This window comes from Bactrocera latifrons, unplaced genomic scaffold (assembly GCF_001853355.1).
Source record: "Bactrocera latifrons isolate USDA-ARS-PBARC rearing strain unplaced genomic scaffold, ASM185335v1 scaffold_362, whole genome shotgun sequence".
NCBI classification, from domain to species: domain Eukaryota; kingdom Metazoa; phylum Arthropoda; class Insecta; order Diptera; family Tephritidae; genus Bactrocera; species Bactrocera latifrons.
The window spans coordinates 243,899-265,098 of record NW_017537004.1 but is presented as its reverse complement, the minus strand read 5'-3'; the positions used below and the strand labels follow the sequence as shown (position 1 = coordinate 265,098).

Sequence of the window (21,200 nt, the reverse complement as noted above, 5' to 3'; positions counted from 1 at the left end):
CGACTGCCCCTAGTGTAAATCCACCACYGGTAATAGTAAGTCCAAAAGACTCCGGAAGATTAAAGGTAGATATGGCAGAGTATTCCTCAGATGGTTGGACTTGAGTTACAAATAAGATCATTTCTTTGTACTACGTCATATTTTTCACACCTGTTGTTGTGAAAAAATGTAAAATACATAAGCGAATGTTTCTATGTCCATATTGTGTGCCCTTTGCCATCATCTACAGGTCATTCATCATTTTAGACAGCTCGCCAGTTACGCATACATATAATATAAATATATAGCCAAGGTCATGTGCTCTACTCAAAAAATATACTCCTGTTRGAAATATATATGTATATTCATACTATATATAAATATACACATACATACATAAATGACAAACTAAAATTTGTATATACAGTTATGTATCTGAAAACCCATATACATATGCATTTGTAATAATACATCCAAATACGTGCGTACATAAATATCCTTGTGAAAGWACAAAACAACCAGTTGATAATTTAAGGGTAAGTGCAGAAAACACAATATATATACATACTTAGGTATGTAATATATTGGAGCGAAGCTTTTTCCGTAAAAAGTTCCTATAAAAAAAGATAGGAAGCTTGTTCAAAAATTTCCAACGAGTAGCCAGACATTCTCTCAACAKGTTATGTGAGCATGAGTACAGTAAAGTTATAAGGACAAAAATGTTTGTGGTGTCCTGAAGCAATTGTATATTACAAAAATCAAACTCTCGACTTAGGAGAACCAAATCAGCCAATACAAGATTGAGTGTGTGAATATRCAAGAGTACAATAAAAATGAGCATGCAAAGGTGGCTCAAAAACAGCCCCATTAAGGTTAACGTAGCCACAGGTTTTAGCAGAGGCAAAACTCACAACTACGAATTCGCGAATTTCAGTAGAAAATGAAAGTTTGACAGAGACTCGTTCGTGCTGTATTCATAAAATGYATAGAATTTATCCAATTTTAATTGCTGTTAAGCAAAAAAGTTAATTGCCCAAGAAAAAATTGTGCAAATTTTTTATATTTTTTTTCGAATAAATTCCATAATCAAATCTTTAACGAGCTATCTGTGATGAGTTTACAAATGTACGCATAGATATGCGTTTAGAACATTATTAGGTAGTGTAACAAATCGGAAAAATATTAATTAATGTGATAAGAAAGAGAATGTGATTAAACCATTAAAATATGCCTTAATATTTGATCGAAGTTGAAGTTCTTAAAATAATAAAGTGCCAAAATTTAAAAATTTACGCCAACGCACTTTGCAGTCKACCACATAAATACTGAAGTACACACGCACGTATGTACATACAATGTATGTATGTATGTATATACAAATGTGCTATATTTCTGTGCATACATATTCCTAAGAAGTTGGTTTTCAGGAGCAATGCATGTTGGCGAGCAGGCTCTGCTCTCGCTGTTTTTGTCATCAAATCATCATCTTTGGTACCATCATTCTATTGACAATACATATATGTATAGAAGACGTACTAAGTAAGAAATTGTCAAAGATATGAAGAAGAGACTAACGATAGATGTGTCAAACAGCTCACAGTGCCATAATGTCGCTCAAAAAAATTTCACGTCAATGTTCAGTGAACTAACATTGAATTAATTAAATGAAGTTCAAAACAATACAGATTACAATAAGATTACAACAAAAATTTGTCATCTTTTGTTATTCTATCTTAGAATTTAATTTTGAGTTATTAATTCTTTCTTATTGGTGAAATATACAGTAGAAGACTTAAAATGTGAGATGTATGCATAAGCTTTTGCAAAATTTGATAAAATTTTGTRAAATGCCTATTTTAATTTTTTAATGTGACTTCCAAATATACACATATATATATGCAATTCAAAAATACAAGTCCAATTTCCGATCAATACAATTGTTTTGTTATATTAAACAATATTTCGTATAGGACAAATATGTATTTTTATAATTCCTTATATATGTTATAATTATATTATAGCGAGAGTTGGGGCAGAAAAACTCAAATTTTTAACGAACAAAAATATATTACAGGGTAACAATTTACCTAAAAGTGAGAAACAGAGTTAGTGGAGAATTAGAAACAAGAAAACACGCAAAAGTTTTCATATTTTGATTTCCGAAGTATAGACGAATGTATGTATACATACTTATGTGTATCCATTTAGAAATAATAGCATTGACCTGCATTTTATAAGTTACTGCACTCTTTCAATGACACCTGCAATTCAATTGAGAAATTGAGAGAATTATTCGTTAAGTGCCTAAACTCGAACTATCTACTTGGGAGAAATCTTAATGCAGTAAAATCATTTAAAATTTCTAAGACGAATACTGAACTTTAAAAGGGTTATGATATTACACAGATTGCGTTGCGGTAAAAATTTTTAAATTTGTTATCATTCCCAAGTATGTAACAATATTATTTATGTGTTGGACTTATATGAACAATGAAATCCACCCTAATTTTAATTTTCTATTTGTGAGAAGCCTAAAATAAATAAATATCATTAAAATCGGTGATATTTTCAGTTTTGCACTATAGATTACTAAATCGAAATGAATGAACTTTAATATTTTAAACCGTAGTTCTTTTGGAGTCGCGTCAATGCCGTCTCCCCTGATTAGCCGCAGATTATTTTACGAGAATGAGTAATTAGTGTAGATTGATTGATCCTAGTATTTACATTAACGTATATTTATACTCTTGCAATCTGTTGCTAGAGTATAACAGTTTTGTTCATCGAAAGGTTAGTATATATCACCTAAAACTAAGCGTGATAGATAACGGTACTGTTAAAAACTACTAAGAGGGCTTTATGGGAGCCGGTGTGAAAATTGGATAAAGGCGTGGATCCGCCCACGTTTTCTTGAAAACCCATTTCTCGGGACCCGACCACCTGATTTCGGCAAAAGTTAGTACGTGGCCTTCTTCAACTATTCCTACGTCACGAACTACTACTGTCCCTCTTTCCCTTATACCACAATTTTAAATTCCACTTGATTCTTTCACTGTCCAGTGTACAAATAATACCATATATAAAGATTTTCGTTTTTCATGAGTTTTGTATGAGTTACATATAAATATGTATTTACTATATACATATATGAAATTGCTTGCATTTCGACTCACTGGTTACCGTTTTACACCTTTAAGCATTTCCCTGGCTTTGATTCTGGCAAGTTGCACGTGTATAAAATGTTCGGTTGCACCTGAACTTTGCCCTTATGCTTTAGGTTAGACTATCTTAGATTATTATTGTATATTGTTTATTCACTTTTACACCTTACATGCAAATAACTGTCTTTCTGCATATATACAAGAAAAAAAAAACAACTTTCAAAATGCGGTTGGCTATATGCATGTCTAAATATGTACATATGTATATATGTATGTAGTTAAAAGGCGAATTATTTAGTGTGCGGTAAAGGTATGGTTAATTGTCAAAAATGTCGGAAATCGTGGATACGGAACTACTAGTGAATTGTACAATACTCGCCGTCAGGCGTTTCGGACTTAACACTATTGTAAATTCATCTCTATTGAGCAGCCTGAATCGATCGGAAGTTATCAATCTACTTTCTGGAATAATAGAGAATAAGGACAACCTGGACAACATTAATGACGCAAAGTGAGTTTATAACATTTACTATATTTATTTATATAATTTTATTCAAAGTCAGATATAGATAATAAAACAAGTGTAAAAAAAACCTTTGCTGCCATATATAATTATACTCAAAAGAATGTGCATTCTGAGTTACCGCCCCAAATAATGAGAGGAATTGAATAAATAATAAATGTTGAAACCTATTATATTTTTTTTTTTTTTATAAAGTACAGTTTTAATAATATGTGTATAAAATGTGTTTTACGCAATTTTAAAAGTAGTGTCGTACACTACGTTGATAAACGGCCGAGATATTACAGTTTTACAAAAATTTTTTGGCTAGAATTTTTATACGACTACTGTGTATAATTCTATTTATAAGTTTTAACAGTATATCGGAGAAGATTTAGGAAGCAACAGAAAATGCTCTAAGGCAAAATGTCTATTTTTTTAATGGATTTGAAAAATTTCATACCACTACCACTGCCTCTCTGCCAAGGCGATATAATTCAATAGTTTGTAGCAAGRCGAGTAATAGAATTCATTGTTTCTGAAACTACGTTTTGATGATTAATTTTGAATGGTACTCCAATTGCTTATAAGGAAATTCAGTTACTTACCATTTCGATGAAATCGGTTTGTTGTTGGCTAGATTACGAATTTATTCATGAAAGTATTGAATGTACTCTTTTTTTATGCTGTTTGAATTCCTTATAATTTTAAAAATTATAAGCTTATTATTATTAATAAAATTTATTTTTCCAGTTAATAAAAGGGATATGTGGCCTATTATTATTTGAGGGTTTGATAAAAATCAAACATATCTAAGTCTACTGTCTATCTATAGTTTTTTCAAAGCTCAGAAATTTCTTTCTTTTTACTTCGATGCATCCTTATTTTACAAAACTAATAGATATTATACATATGTATGTCTACTATTTTATTTCATGTTTTTTGATTTTACTAACGTAAAATGAAAATAAAGATTTAAAAATAAACGAGAGCAACTGTTAGAAAATCATTGTTTCATGCAGGAATAAAGGGATGTTTAACTTATTCCAGTGTGAGAGCGTTTTTCCATTATGGCCAGATGGAACAAAATAAGAATTTTTGGGCATTTTAAATTAGAACACCCAACATTTAGTACGAATAAAAATTACTATATAGTGGTTATTTATTATATGGAGAAACTATTTAAATTTTTTTAAAGTACATTAGATCAACTGACTTTTGACCTTTCAGTGCCCAATAAAAGGATTTAAGCTTGTTATCTCTCAATCATTAAATGTTTTTAATCATTTTCCATTGAAAATAATACTATGATGTTTCGAATTATAAAACGTTTCATCAAATACCTTTAAATTTCACAAATTTATTTAATTTTCATTGTTTTACATTTTTTATAAGTGGTCTTGAACGATGCAACAAATCCCTCCGTTTACACATTTTTTTGGTAAGATTTCATTCTGGCCATCGCTCGTTTCCAATTAATAAACGTCAAAACCTAATGAACTCGATTAGCTGTCAAAGTTCAGTAGGTTTTGACGTTTAGTAATTGCTCTCTCACTTCCACTGAGAGAGGAGTTAAACATCTCTTTATCTCTGGTTTCATGAGTTGTGATTCAAAATCTGTCTTACATCTAGAGCAGAGGTGGGCATATTAGCACGCAGTGGCATTTGCATCGTTCGGGCACGCGTGCATATTTTGGTGGCTAGATGAGGGGGTCATTACGGGCAAATATGAAGGGGGAATTGAGTGAGAACAACGTATTTTACCACTCCTTGTTTACGCATGAGAGCGTGCGTTTATATGGGTAGTTGCACTGTGGTTAACAAACATTTATAACTATTACTTTATTGATTGATACTTTAAATGAATTAATTGTTCTTTTTAAATTTTGGACACTGTTTATACGCGCTGATAACATTTMTGCACATTTAAATTATAATAACTTCAGTTTATGAACCACTGCTTCTTTAAACACATAAGTATGTATGTACAAATGAGCGCTCAGCATACACCTATTAGCCTTTGTATTCTATTTGTGTGCTTAGCCACTCTCAATAAATAATGTCATACCGCGCATACTTGATTTTTTATTTTTTTTGAAATATGTGTTCCCTATCTAAAGTGCGTATTATTAATTTAATACAATTCCAGAGGCAACTTAGATCTTTAAAATTTAATAAAACAATTTTGGAAAAATACCTCAATTCTTTAAATATTTTGCTAAAATAACCAAACTGGAAAATATCACAAATCATATATTTATATACGCATTTTCATCAACATGGAACTGCAATATGTTTAAAGAAAATATATATTATGGTCAAAAGTATCTTTCCTTTTTTATATACATAGGTAATATATGTAATTGTAACATAAATTAATTTTCACAATTGGCATCATCACCATTAACAGTTTTATCACATATACATAGTACATTGGTGTGAACAAAATAGGAACAACAATATGGTATTGTGAAGTTTTAAAATGTGCTGTTTTCTTATTAGATAAAATTGTTTTTAGATTCAAGTATAACTTACATAATTTTTTTCTAACAGTGATCAGGTTTTCCCACAATAWAAAGATAAATAACCACAAAATTAATGCCAAACTCTAAAACCTGCAAAATATTTTTACCTCTTTTTCTTCACACAACTGTAGAATTCCGACATGAAGTAAATTTCCGCTATTTAATTTGTATGCAATGTCAGTATTGCCGCAACCACTCTGCCATGGATAAAATGATACGAAACTCTTTGATTCGAGAGAGAACTGTCAAAACTCGCATTTTTTATTGGGCATTTWATATTAACTTTTGGGTATTTAGTACTAATAAGTACGCAGATATGTAAACACATTTTTAATAATTAATGTAAGTATTTAAAATAAATAATAAACAGAAAAATAAAACAATTCATAAAAAAACATCACATATTAAAGAGAAATGTATTCAATACATATTTGTATATACTTAATTGCTATAACTTAAAATCTAATTTACATATGTATATTTTATATATACTATATATATTTTCGCTAAATCGTTTAAAACAATAAAACACTTTTAAAATGCATATATTAATGTTAAAATGCAAAATAATTAACTAATTTACATAAAAATTTATGTTCGCACAGTTTACTGAAATTTCATTTCACAGTGATTTTGTCCCTGTTTGTTTTCTGATATCAGCTGTTCGAAATTCCGTGATCTCCATAGCTACCAACTTAATCAGGGAACGCGTTTGAGAGAAAAATGAAAGCCAACACGACAGTTACGTATCATCTTTGATAATTTTGCGGGCTAAAAATTTGTTCATCCCCTTAGACAAGGATTAAGATGCCACAGTTTTATTCAAGTTATCGCATGATTGCAACCCTTCATACTGATTATTTATATTTATATAACTGTATATCTACCTCGATTAGTTTTTGATGATACAAACCACCGTTAGGTAGACAAAACTGTTATACTCTATAGCAAMATTTTACAGGAATATGAAAATCATATGGATTGCAGTATATGCAAAGTAGAAGTGCTTGTATTCTGATCTTAGTGCAATGTTTAAACTATTTAGTTCCTGAGATATAGAATTTTACCCGAAGGTGAGTAGTGTCACGCTCATTTTCCAATTTGTATACCGGCGGCCTTGAAGCTTTTAATTTCTTTCTAATCTTAACCGTTATATAATGAGTAGCCTTGGGTATAACTCGATTATATTCAGCCGGACAACAAACATGCAGAATTTAACCCTTATCCTCATTCTCAAAATACTATGGATATATGTACATATATATGTAACTACATCTATCTTGCTTAATTTGAAGAATTAAAATAACGGTTAGATAAACCAAACAAAAAAGTATGACACAACATGTYGCGCGAGTATAAAAATATAAATTAATGAAGTATTTATCATTTGCTATAATATTATAGTTTGAAYTAGATTTGAATATACATATAATATTTTGAATGAATAAAAATTTTTCTTCACAGGGACTTTTTAACGGAATGCTTGTTTCCGTCACCGACGAGACCGTACGAATTGCCATGGGAACAAAAAACTATTTGGGCGATTATCTTTGGTATGATGCTGTTTGTGGCAATTGCCGGAAACTGCATTGTCTTGTGGATTGTTGCTGGTAAAACCTATATAATAGATACCACAATTTCGATTTAAAAATATTTAAATTATGATCGTTATACACTTTTTACATATATAAAYATATCCTCAACCAAAATGCAAGCTAATATAGCACCACTTTTATTAAGTTTGAAGGAAAAGAAAAAACTATAGAAAATGTAAACTACTCATATTGAAACAAAATTTTATTCTGGTTATGATTTGACAACATCTACTAAACCGATTTTAGTACATCATAGGATACCACCTAAGTAGGTAGATAGGTAGGTGGAGTGGCCTTTAGGAGGGCCATTGGCCCCTACTCCATTGGCTCCTCTCTGAAYCACCCCAGATAAAGTTCATCATTACGAAAAGTTTTATCTGCACAACTCGTCACGTAACTCTCGGCCAATATTTGCTATAATTTTCCTAAAAAAATATTTAATTCTCTCCTTGTAGAGTTCTTATATCATTCCTTTTAAATTTTAGTATTCAGYATGTTCGACTCATATTCCATTCGTGTCACACTTGCCTGTCTAGCCACCGAGACTGGAATATGTTATGTTGATTGTCCACTTTCACTAACTTTGACAAAACCCTAAGAGACTTTAGTGCTCTCAAAACCGCCTTACTGTTTGTGTATCTAAGTACATTCCTCGTTGTGAACACATTTCTTGTCAGAACAAGAAATTCTTCTAAATTTTCTATGATCTCTACTTGAAAGACACATCCGTCCACCAGGAATGCGATTTTGATATGTAGCTTTGCAGATAACACACTTTGTCCCACTCGGTTATCTAGCTTGAATCTGTCCATATAGATGTTTATCTCCAAGCAACAAGCAAAACAAGGCAATATTGTTAAAATACCATCTAAAACGAACTACATATGTATGTATATCTTAATCCATAAATATTCAAGTAAGGAAGGATTAAGTTCGGATGTAACTGAACATTTCATTCTGTCGCAAGTCGCAGGATCAAAGCGGGCTACCTACAGATATTGGTATATTAAATACATATGTAGAGAAAAGGATCTACTTCATTGTTCGATGAAATGGGGAATGGATTGTAATCAAATTTGGTATCATATTATCTTTTGAAGGTCATATAATCTCTTAGCTTTATTACTATATTTTACTTCACATCATCGAAAATTAAACTAAAATCGTTGGACATAGAAATGGAAATGCTGATTTCATAAATTTTTGACTTTGTTCAAGTATACTTAAAAACATATTTTCAAGCAATTTTAGAAATATAAACATAAAAGTTCAAAAATGGAGAAAAGTCAGCTGGACGTTTCAAAATCATGGAAGGTCGAAAATATTTATATTAGGAAAATAGGTGCTAAGGAAATTGTTGATCCGATTCAACCCATTTTTGACTCAAGAATAAATTATTATCACAGATACACCAATATTTTCGGCAAAAAGTCAGTCACGCGCACTTCAGCTCCTTTCCTCATCCTGATGATTTATATGTATAGATATGAAGAGAAAAACTCTTGTCCGTAAATAATATGAGTATTTTCTCTATATTGAATAGTTTATCACAACTTAAACAACAACAAGCCATTGCGTACACTTGTACTCATACAGCAATTTCAGCAATCACGAATCATGTGCGGAACACAATGCTCGCGACAGACTGCAGCAGCAGAATCCTACTACATGAACGTTTGTGAGAGGGCAAAACAACGCAGTTGTCCATTTTGCATGTACACAATAGCGTTGTGGCCATACAAATACCTTGCACTTCAATGAAATTTTAATATTTTGTTCAAAGTGAAATTTTTTGTGCAAAAAATAAGTAAATAGGTAAATTTATTCGTTTCAAATTATCAATTGTTATTACAAATTATGTAACAGAGCTATTGTATGCTTCTATTTGTAAAATAACGTCAAGTTTGGCAGAGCTGTGCATAATTTTACATTTTACATATTAGTGGCGTCACCACTCTACCTCATCTCTCTATCTTTCATTCTACTGTCAACTTTATTGTCGTCCTACTGTCGTTGGCAAATATAGGATTAAATTGAAGTTAGCGAGAACGACAACTGTCGGCCTACAGTCGTGCGGCTGTCAAAATAGGTTCGTCCATAAGAACGTGTGTATTTTAATATTTGACAGATGTCGTTTGAGGTCTGTCGCGAGCATTGTATTCAACACATGCAACCGAACATTGTATATCATATAATTCTTCTCTATATAAATGCAAGAGATAAGCGTTACCCCGTAGTTTCTGTCTTCGATCCAAATTCCAAATAATATCAAAACGTGTTTTCTAAGAACAATTTTCACTCTGCAAGCGTGGCAAACTTCTGTTGGTGATGGTTGACAAGTGAAAACTTCTCTTCATTCGCCCTTTCGAAGTTATCTTAAAAGGTGTTCCTCCCTTGTCGGAATATAATTTTAAAAGTTATATACATATGTACRTAAGTAGCGATTTTGGTTAGAAAGAACGATCAGTATTACAACAAAAACATATCCTCTCAATCTCTCTTTGTAACTATAATACATATATATGTATATGTAGTGTGCGTGTATTGAAAATGTTTATGGTAATTCATATAGGAGTTCCACATTCTATAAGAAAGAGAAAAAATCCGAAATTACACATTTTTTAATTAACAAAATAGTGCCATTCACTAAAATTTGTATATTAATTATGCTTAGAATAAAAATAAATCAGTAATTAGGTTAAAAATATGAACTATTGCTTGTGTTAATTTAATGTTTTATTTCTGTATTTGTTTACTACGCAATACTACCGACGGATCCATACCAAAGGTCATCGCAGTATGCGCACTGTTACAAACTACTTTTTACTCAACTTGAGCATTGCCGATTTGCTAATGTCCTCGCTCAATTGCGTTTTCAATTTCATCTTTATGCTGAATTCGGATTGGCCCTTCGGTTCTATTTACTGCACAATAAATAATTTCATGGCGAATGTGACTGTCTCGACGTCGGTATTTACTCTTGTGGCTATATCACTGGATAGGTAAGGAACCGAACTATTAAAACTGCAAATATGCCTAAATAACATAACGGAATACATACATACATTTATGTATTTACACATTAGCCCATAAATTACATTTTCCTTCAACAATAAAATGCAACGAACTGTTATTTTTGATCTAAGCCTTATGGACCCGCATGATAAGTTTTACAATATAAGTATGTACCTACATAGATATGTTAATTGCTAGTCAAAATGTATTTTGCACCGAGAAACTTATAGACAAACATTTCGACAGTTCAAATCTTAGTTGTTGAGAAAAACCRTTAGCTGAACAAAATTATTAAACCCCATGCAAGAGACTGTAGGGGCTTTGCCTTATTAAATCTCAAACGGGAAAAATTGTGTATAAAGGCGGATGTCGAAAGTATCTATAAATCAATTTAATTGTTTGCTTTGTAAAACCAGATGACGGATATSCAATATTATACTATATATGTATGTACATAAATACATATGTACATATATACATATAAGTTTGTATGTATATTGCATATTGTTTATGCTGCATGGTATGGGGCTGTTTTCATGTGCACAGTTTCCTACAGTTGCGTTTTTGGTAGGTTTAGGTTTAATATGAAATATTGTAATAATACTTTCTTCACAAATAAAAAATTGTGCTTGTTATTTTAATAAATTTATTAAACTTTCTTGCAGATATTTCGCAATTGTTCACCCTTTGAAGAGACGAACATCAAGACGAAAAGTACGGATCATTCTGTTACTAATATGGGTTATAAGTTGTCTGCTAGCAGCGCCCTGCTTACTGTACTCAAGCACAATGACGAAAAGGTAATATTAAAATATCTAAATGCAAAACAATGAACCATTGAACAGTATTTTTTTAGCAACCTACAATGAAGTTTTTCTGAAATTATGAAAAGAAATAGACTAATATTAATTGTATTAAATATTTTATGTTAATCGAAAATTACAACCAAAACAATCTTATAATCTGTTAGCATTTTTCGAACTCTCAGAAGCAATGTCCATTTCAAAGAGAAATAAATATTTCAAAAATTAGTTTACTTTATTATAAAATAGTATAAATATTTTAAAATTTTTTTTGTATACGTATCGTTTTGATTATTTCCAGATACTACAACGGCAAATCGAGAACTGTGTGCTTTATGCTGTGGCCAGATGGACGCTATCCAACATCGATATCAGATTATGCGTATGTATTAAATTTGACTAATTTGTATATATCAGTTTAAGAAGCTAAATATTTTTGAAATGCAGTTACAACATCATAATCCTCATACTCACCTATGGTATTCCAATGGTTGTCATGCTAATATGCTACACCTTAATGGGTCGCGTTCTCTGGTATTCAAACATTCCTTGCGATAATTGCATATCTGTGTTTCAATCCAATGTAACCATCCGTATTATTTTAGGGGAAGCCGTTCTATTGGAGAAAATATTGATCGTCAAATGGAGTCGATGAAGTCGAAAAGAAAAGTGGTACGGATGTTTATTGCCATCGTTCTAATATTTGCAATATGCTGGTTGCCATATCATATGTTTTTCATCTATGCTTATCACAACAACGATATCACATCCGCCAAATACGTACAACATATGTACTTGGGGTTCTACTGGTTAGCTATGTCAAATGCCATGGTAAATCCTATAATATACTATTGGATGAACAAAAGGTAACAAGATTTATAGCTATACTTCAATTTATTATTAACGGTGTTGTTTTTGATTTTTAGATTTCGATTGTACTTTCAAAGGATCATATGTTGTTGTTGCTATGGTGCAGTCAATCACAAGACGGATTCCCCAAATTTAATTGCAAATAAAAACAGTTTTCAAAAATCTATTAAAGGTACATAATAACTTTTTATACTCTTGCAACATGCTGCTTTAGAGCATTGAGGTTTTATTCGTAATATCTTAAACTAATCGGGTTAGATATGGAATTACATATGTACATATATGTATATATGTACGTACACAAATGTTCAGGATGACGAGACGAGTTCAATTCCGGGTTGTCCGGAAGGATGTATGTTATTTCAATTTTAGAGAAAATCATTTGCCGATAATAATGCTTAAAATATGTAAAAACAGGGCAATGCATCCCCCTCATACCTAACTTAGCAGACTTTATGCCCAATTTGTCAATTTTCAAAGCAGTTTAGCCGTTCTTGAATTATAAACAGTGTAACTAACACGACTTTGATATATTCATATAGATTTACTAAGATAAACCTAACTTATTACCAAACTTTTTTTTTGGCAAAAACGTATAGGTACATATTTTCTCTTGGTCGCATAAATGACCTTTTAAGTTAATGTTTTCGTATTTGTTGGATCGTTTTACCGTTTTTAAATCACATAACCATTTCATGCCTATTGTTAAAATCGGTTATGAATATTCYTGTAAAAACAGTATTCGCCAACTCTTATGAATTGCACCTAACGTCCAGTCCCCAGGTTATTCTTCCTTATTATAACTTATTCATTTCCAGTGCAACTGTTACGGGATTTGAAAAATCTACCAATTGAATAATAATTKTATGACCCTAAATTGGGTGTTAATTAAAACAAGTAAGGAAGGGCTAACTTGGGGTGCAACCGAACATTTTATACTCTTGCAACTTGCAGAAATCAAAGCCAGAGATATATCTTAAGGTGCAATATGTCAACCAGAGGTACAGAATCTAAATCTGAGCAATTAACATTTACTATATAAACTCATACAGTGACCGAAAAATTTGACATAAGATTTGTTAAAAAACGAAAATCATAATACGTAGAATATGGGAGTTGGTGCAGTATCGTTCCAATTTTATCTATTAACTCTTATTATGTAACATACCWTAAAAATGTTCCCTGGGTTTCATTAAGGTACCACACATACAGTCACCAATCATATGGAGTAAAGTCATYCGGATTCTCGAAAATCCTGATATTAGTTATATGGGGGCGAGGTTAAGCCGACTAATTTCATTTATTTCAGAGACAAAGATGTACTGTTATGAGTAAACACGCTTAGTAATTTTCATTGAAATCACACAAATATTAGCCGGTATATGCAGCATAAAGTCATCCGGAAGTTCGAAAATCTTTTTATTAGGCATATGGGGGCTCAAGAAAGTTGTAATCGTAACTAGCGAACTCACCTTTTGTTTCCGAAACTCACTTGATAGTTTTGTTATAAACGAAATAACGCACAGCACAAGGCTTATTTTTTTTTTTTTTTTTGGATTTGTACATTTTTTTTTTATTCTATTTTATTTCGGAATATTTTCAAAACGTTATATACTGATCGAATACCGAACTCGGCGGCGGAATCAACGTACGATGATGGACGTGGAAGCGAAAAAAGGGAAAAAAGATGCTGCGAAAGCTTATGCGCAAGTGCTTGGAGTGTCGACTCATACGGAAGCAAAGAGTGAAGTGAAGTGCGGCTGGAGTTGTCCGTCCATTTTTTTTTTGAAAGTTGTGTTCTAGTTGGTAGTGTGGTGTCATGTTTGGGTGTATTGGGGTGATATGGAAGGTGAGTGGTMAGTGAGGTGTGCTGTTTGTTTATGATGATTTTGTCTGCCAATGTGGGGTGTTGAAATGTGATGTAGCTGTGTTTCATGACGGTGTAGACTGAGAGTCATTTAGACAAAAGTATTGACCCGATTCAGCCCATTCAACCCCATACAGAGATGCTATTGATAGGAAAGGATTCTCTCTGAATGACATTGACCGAAAATTTCGATCAAACTATATATATTGGGGTCTACATACTCAGTAAATAGGGGCTTGAACCGTTTTGGTAAGTTTTGCGCAGTTTTTTGCCATAAGGTGGCATATTTTAAATAAATTATTAGTGAAAATTTGTCTACTGTTACATTAACTTTAGTACACTAGAAAGTAAAAGAATCAAATCGATTTTAAAACTGTGTTATATGGGAAGTGGGCGTGGTTGCAATCCGATTTTGCCCATTTTTACACTGTGATGTCGGAATATGAGAAGAATGTCACATACTAAATTTAATCGAAATCGGTCCGCTGGATGCCGATAGTRGTGATTTCACCAAAAAGTGAGCGGTACCATGCCCATCGTCCAGTTTTTATCCCTTCTCCCATAAAGCCTTCTCGTATCATCTCAGACGTTAATTTTAGTAGTTTCTAACAGTACCGTTATACATACATTTATTAACATACAATAAACTGACGGTAGGAGTTTTTATAATTTTTAAGCTGGGTAAATTTGGTTGTTGTAGATTTAGTGGTTTAGGTGATATGGATATTAAATTTATTTACACTTTTTAAATTTTACAAAAGTTTTTGCCACAGGTGCCTCTTACTACTGCGATGGACGGACGGACAGACGGACAGACAGTAATTCACCCCGATTTCAACTTTTCTCGTCATCCTGTTCATTTATATATACATACAGTGTCGGACAAAACTCATTGGACTAAATCGAGTCTCAGGCATATTCTGTCATAACTTTTTACACAGATGCATTAGAAGGATAATTTTTTTTAGCAAAATAAAGACCGCATATTCTATATTAAAAAACAACTGTCTCTTATACACATCTAGATGTGTATAAGAGACAGCCATAATGTTACCCCCACCATGCTTTACGGTACCCTGCAAATATCGACGGTCTAAACGCTTTCCTGTTCAATTCCATCTGAGTTCTGCAAATTAAATTTGGACTCATCTGAATACAATACCGACTTCCATTGCTCCACAGACCAATTGATGTGCAGTTTTGCAAATTCCAAACGTTCTATTCGATTTTTTTGGAAATATATGGTTTTTTCGCAGCACGGAAACTGAATAGACCAGCATTAACGGCGCGTCGTTGTACTCTACGCACACCTGTCTCTTATACACATCTAGATGTGTATAAGAGACAGTCCCCACACCATAATGTTACCCCCACCATGCTTTACGGTACCCTGCAAATATCGACGGTCTAAACGCTTTCCTGTTGGTCTTCGTACACGTGTAATTCCATCTGAGTGCTGCAAATTAAATTTGGACTCATCTGAATACAATACCGCCTTCCATTGCTCCACAGACGTGCTTTTCGATTTTTTTTTTTTTTGGAAATATATGGTTTTTTCGCAGCACGGAAACTGAATAGACCAGCATTAACGGCGCGTCGTTGTACTCTACGCACACTCACAGTTAGTTGTAAGCTATCTACAAGGTGTTTTGCAGACATCTTTGGATCTTTTTAAATTCGCGCACTATTCTCAAGTCTTCCTTTACCGAAGTGAGTCTAGGACGTCCTCCAATATTAAGTTTTTTCACGGTTCCATCAGTTTTGTGCTTGCGTAAAATAGCAGAAATAGTTGATTTCCCAAGAGAATATTTTTTGCAAAGCTCCTTTTGCTGCACACTTTTTGCGAATTCGCTTACAATTAATAACTTAAGTTCAGTTGAATGTGTTTTTCCAACCATTTTTAACTAAAACGATTTTTGGTAGCTTTATTCGTAAAAAGTTTAAATATTTCACAACACACACGTTCTCATTAAAGCAAACAATTCGAATAAGTCTGATCTACGATTTGAAATTCTAAACACCTGCAAAACTCTTTTTCTGACAAATAACGGTAAATTAATTCATTGGAAATGCTTATTTCGGCAATCAAAGTGTAGTCCAATAAGTTAYGTGGCGCGAGTTTTTTACTTTTTTCCCTTCTGGTTTAAGTTAAAAAWTGTACACAAAAGTTGAAAAATAAAATTGAATTGTTTTTTAATRTAGAATATGCGATCTTTCTTTTGCAAAAAAAAAATTATTCTTCTAATGCATCCATGTAAAAAATTATGACGGAATATGTGTGAGACTCGAGTTAGTCCAATGAGTTTTGTCCGACACTGTATGTAACCCTATCTATCTCGCTTAGTTTTAGGTGATACGTACAACCGTTAAGTGAACAAAAATAATATACCCTTTAGCAACAGGTTGCAAGAGTATAAAAAAATTAGTTAAACTTTTACAACATTTTAATTTTATTGTTGCTAATGTTATGCCTGCATTATAATTTTAAATCAATACCTAATATGCGTACTTTTACATCTTATTTTTACTTTAGTAGAGGGCAAAAATATTTGGAAACGTAGTACAATGGAAACACAAATACAGGTGGCGCAAACTTCACTTCGAGAGAGAATCACCATGGATAGAACTCCGAATAAAGTCGTTGTGGACTGCATACAAGAGAAAGTCAAAAGTGATAGTTCTCCAGTTTATATTTCAACCAAAAGCGGAACTGATCAGCAACGAATTATAATAAAATGTATTTCCTGTGACGAGGACAATAAATATGGTAAAGATATTCAGGGAAAGAATGGAAAGGATGGAAAAGACACTCTTTGATTGTAAATTTAAGCATAAGAAATAAATACCTATGTGTGAATTTATAAATACCTTAAATTAGGTAATTCATATGGAATACGTAACAAACTTTTGCAGAACGACCTAATTAACTCATTATGTAAATAGTTAGATTATTGAGCTTTAAAAATATCTTTATAGATTTAATTAACTGCAATTATATCAAATTACATGTTGGTACTGCAAGTATTCAACATTTTTAGCTTGTTTTGGAGGTACATACTTATTTATACTCACGCATGTTGCCACCGAGTTATACTCTTGTTCACCTAACGGTTATTTGTAACACCTTAAACTAATAGAGATGTATATAAGCATATTAATATGATCAGGATGATGAGATGATGATAGTGTAGATAGAAATTGAGATTACTTGATGAAATTTTCTACATKTATTCATTGGCTGCGCGGATGTCGTTTATCTAAAATTTATAAAGTGTTATAACTTATAACGTATCCGCAAACCAATGTAAAAACTCATATTTGGTAGAGGGTATCGAAGTATTGAAAAATATTGATTAAAATTATTATTAATTGATTAAAAAAGTAAAGATATGGCCGTGAAACACTCCTTAATAGATTGTGAGTACATATCACACACGCCACACATTGAAGCTAAAGCGACCAAATGTATTATGAGCAAGTCTTTCTACATAGTACACCTTCATAAAGTGAAAAGAATTAAATTGGATCATAACCACTCCCCATATACCGATACACGGATATGTTGAAAAATAGTGCGAAAACTATTTAAATAAATACAGCAGGGTAGTGAGTGAGTGAGGGCAGTTTTYTATTTGAAATTTCATATACTATATCAGGATTGTTTTACTAATCTCAATGAAGATAATATTAATATGATTTATATTTAATAATAATTAATATCCTGTGTGTTTTCTCAGTTATTTCATACATTATATAAGCATATTTCTGTTGCTTGTTTCCCTGCTATCTGTCCTCAGTTCTTTAATTGGAGAAAACGTAAGATGTCTGAATTATAATGTGACCGTGAAGACTCTGACCATTATGGAATAAAATTTAATGTCCTGATGTTCGGGCAATCATAAAAGTGAAGCTTGTTGTCAGAGTTATAATTGTGCTCAATTTCATAAATTCCCTAAATACAGGATCCGATTGAGAAAATTTGTCAAGAGGACTAAAAATTCCGTTAACAAAGAAGCCATCTGCAGTGTAGCTCGACTGAAAGCAACATACATACATATGTCATATGTATATTCAATTGCGGTACAGGAACTTTCTAAAAGATGAAGCTTTTTTGAACACGCTATCAAACTAACAGAAGATTCGAAGAATATAATTSCCAAAGTTGATGGAAAATATCAATGCAAAAAAATTTGCATAAGTTGTCCACTTGACCCATTGACCAACCCATCAGACGTGTTTATACATATTCACTGTAATCATACATTTGGCGGAGGTTTTAGTTTCAATTTATAGAGAAATCCACGAGTTTCAGAAGTTTTGAAATGTTTAACTTTTTCCAAAATATACACATCTCTTCATTAGACCAAGATAAATGTATGGCTCCATCGGGAACTTTCTGGAAATTAACTACTCCATTTTCAATTAGTAATATATCAAATGTCACTAGCAAAAGCATGATCCTCTCCTTGCCTCATTATTTGTAATTCAAAATATTTAAATAACTCCCTCAAAGAGGRTCCAACTAAAGTGCTATATGTATCTGTTTTGTAAATGTTTTTAATCTCGAATCAATTATGACATTGCTAAGTGACCCCAAACAACTATTAAACTGACTAACATGTAAAGAGAAAATTGGGAAATGTGTAAATCTACCTGTTCTGAATGCTGATGTCTGCTCCAGGTGTAGAATTGTAATGTTGGTTAAAATCTGCATATGATTATTGCTGATATCAAACGACTCTTTCCTACACCTGCACCATCCTAAAGAACTCATAAAATGGGCGACTTGTTGTTAGCTGGTTCATCAAATATGTGAAGTTCTTTGCTTTATATTGAGGCTTTGACTTTTATACGTCAATATTGAAATTTAATTGAGTGCCATTATTTGTTTAATCGTCACCATGTAACAAATTTATTTTAGGTTTATTTCTTTCTATTGTATAAGTTATTTTGTGCTCTTTCTTCTGAATCTATTTCATTATAAAGACTTTATACGACATTTTCAAGTAACCGGTGCTCAAAAAAGTGACATTTTTTTTTTGATTTTCCTCTATTCGCCAACGCTCTGTTGGCTCATGTCATGTCTGTTCATCATAGTTTTCAATGAGGTTTTGCTGTTTATTCCGCCATGGAAAGTAAAACATTACCATTGGAAATACTAAACTCTGGCCACATCTGTGCTAATAGTGCAACTAGTGAATTCCTTTCCGCCCTTYCGTATTGACAATGTAGTTGTAGTTGTTCTCTTRTGATCACATTTGATCAAGGTTGCCAATACTCAATTTGTATACCGGTTTTGCACACATCTAGATTTTCAGTTATAATTTTTCATAATGAAAAACATCAAAACTAAAATTTAATTATGAATCTCTTTAAGAGAACAGACTCGTTTCTGCGGAAAAAATCCAATTTTGGCAAACGTGCCGTAATCGCCTTGACAGACGGCAGCGGATTAACTGCGCACTCACTGACAGGTGGAAGMTATGCGAGCATGAAATTCTCATATTTCTCAATCAAAATGAATAGAAGATAAACATTGTGGTTGTAAGCCGCTCATTGTTACAAAACCATTATTTATTACAAAAACATATACATACATACAAGRTTTGGTTTGGTAATTTCTCCTATTTTGTCATCTACCCCCACTTCTTCCTCATGGTCAGGGATGGGCAAAACCTTAGATCGTATGTTAACATTTTTAATCAAACCAGCCTTATCCTCAAATTCTTTTTTACTATATGTGAAAAAATTTAAATTTTTAAAAGAAAGGAGCTTAAGTCAAATGCTTTAATACCAAAATCTGAGATACCAACGTCGCAGATTTAAATCTCTTTCTTTGCATAACAAACATAAAAGCCTTTATACTTCTATCTGCTTACATGTATTGTAGGTATTTAAAATGACATTTTAGTATTGAAGTTCCCGCTCACTTCAATAACTTCAGATTAACAAATGTCGCTTAACTGATATAATTACTATAATTGTTATTGGTGGTTCCATGTCAAGTACTTTATACAAGTTTTTCTTGTTTTCAGGGTTTGCGGTTCTCTGCCACAGTTCAATGCAGTCGTTTAAACGGAAAGCTTTCTTTTTCTTCTTAATTGGCATAGACACCGCTAACGCGATTATAGCCGAGTGTGCAAGTCGTTTCTTCTTTTCKCTACGTGGCGCCAATTAGATATTCCAAGCGTAGCCAGGTCCTTCTCCACCTGGTCCTTCCAACGGAGTGGAGGTTTTCTCTTTCTCTGCTTCCTCCGGCGGGTACAGCGTCGAATACTTTCAGAGCTGGAGTGTTTTCATCCATTCGGACAACATGACCTAGACAGCGTAGCCTCCGTCTTTTMATTCGCTGAAGTATGTCAATGGCGTCATATATCTCGTACAGCTCATCGTTCCATCGAATGCGATATTCGCCGTGGCCAACGCGCAAAGGACCATAAATCTTTCGCAGAACTTTTCTCTCGAAAACTCGCAACGTCGACTCATCAGTTGTTGTCATCCTCCAGGCCTCTGCACCATATAGCAGGACGGGARTTATGAGTGACTTATAGAGTTTGGTTTTTGTTCGTCGAGAGAGGGCTTTGCTTCTCAATTTCCTACTCAGTCCGAAGTAGCACCTGTTGGCAAGAGTTATCCTGCCTTGGATTTCCAAGCTGACATTGTTGGTGGTGTTTACGCTGGTTTCAAGATAGACGAAATTATCTACGACTTCAAAGTTATGACTGTCAACAGTGACGTGAGAGCCTAGTCGCGAGTACGACGACTGTTTGTTTGATGACAGGAGATATTGTTTGTTTTGCTTCCTTATCCAGTCTGGAGAAAGCAGAACTAACGGCGCGRGTGCTGAGGCCGATGATATCAATATCGAACTATTTTCTCCAGA

At 32.8% G+C, this 21,200-nt stretch overlaps 1 protein-coding gene and 1 long non-coding RNA gene across 3 annotated transcripts; one reads left to right on the top strand and one right to left on the bottom strand.

Moving 5' to 3' along the window:
• Positions 1 to 935: 935 nt before the first annotated feature.
• LOC108971884 (tachykinin-like peptides receptor 86C) lies at positions 936 to 17,931 on the top strand. 2 transcript variants are annotated; one of them, XM_018938214.1, is made up of 10 exons: positions 936 to 1,137; positions 3,344 to 3,651; positions 7,632 to 7,777; positions 10,551 to 10,764; positions 11,443 to 11,577; positions 11,882 to 11,962; positions 12,028 to 12,114; positions 12,186 to 12,446; positions 12,507 to 12,622; positions 16,851 to 17,931. In XM_018938214.1, exons 2-10 carry the CDS (start codon positions 3,470 to 3,472, stop codon positions 17,132 to 17,134), a joined length of 1,506 nt encoding a protein of 501 aa, XP_018793759.1. In that variant the 5' UTR covers positions 936 to 1,137; positions 3,344 to 3,469; the 3' UTR covers positions 17,135 to 17,931. The 2 variants fall into 2 exon arrangements, with proteins under 2 accessions (XP_018793759.1, XP_018793760.1); XM_018938215.1 differs by lacking the exons at positions 936 to 1,137; positions 3,344 to 3,651 and adding an exon at positions 7,216 to 7,240.
• LOC108971885 lies at positions 9,895 to 19,362 on the bottom strand. The gene is made up of 3 exons (XR_001993584.1): positions 18,971 to 19,362; positions 12,055 to 12,196; positions 9,895 to 10,346 (listed from the first exon to the last, which is right to left on the bottom strand). It is a non-coding gene; the product is annotated as an uncharacterized LOC108971885 (long non-coding RNA).
• Positions 19,363 to 21,200: the final 1,838 nt, after the last annotated feature.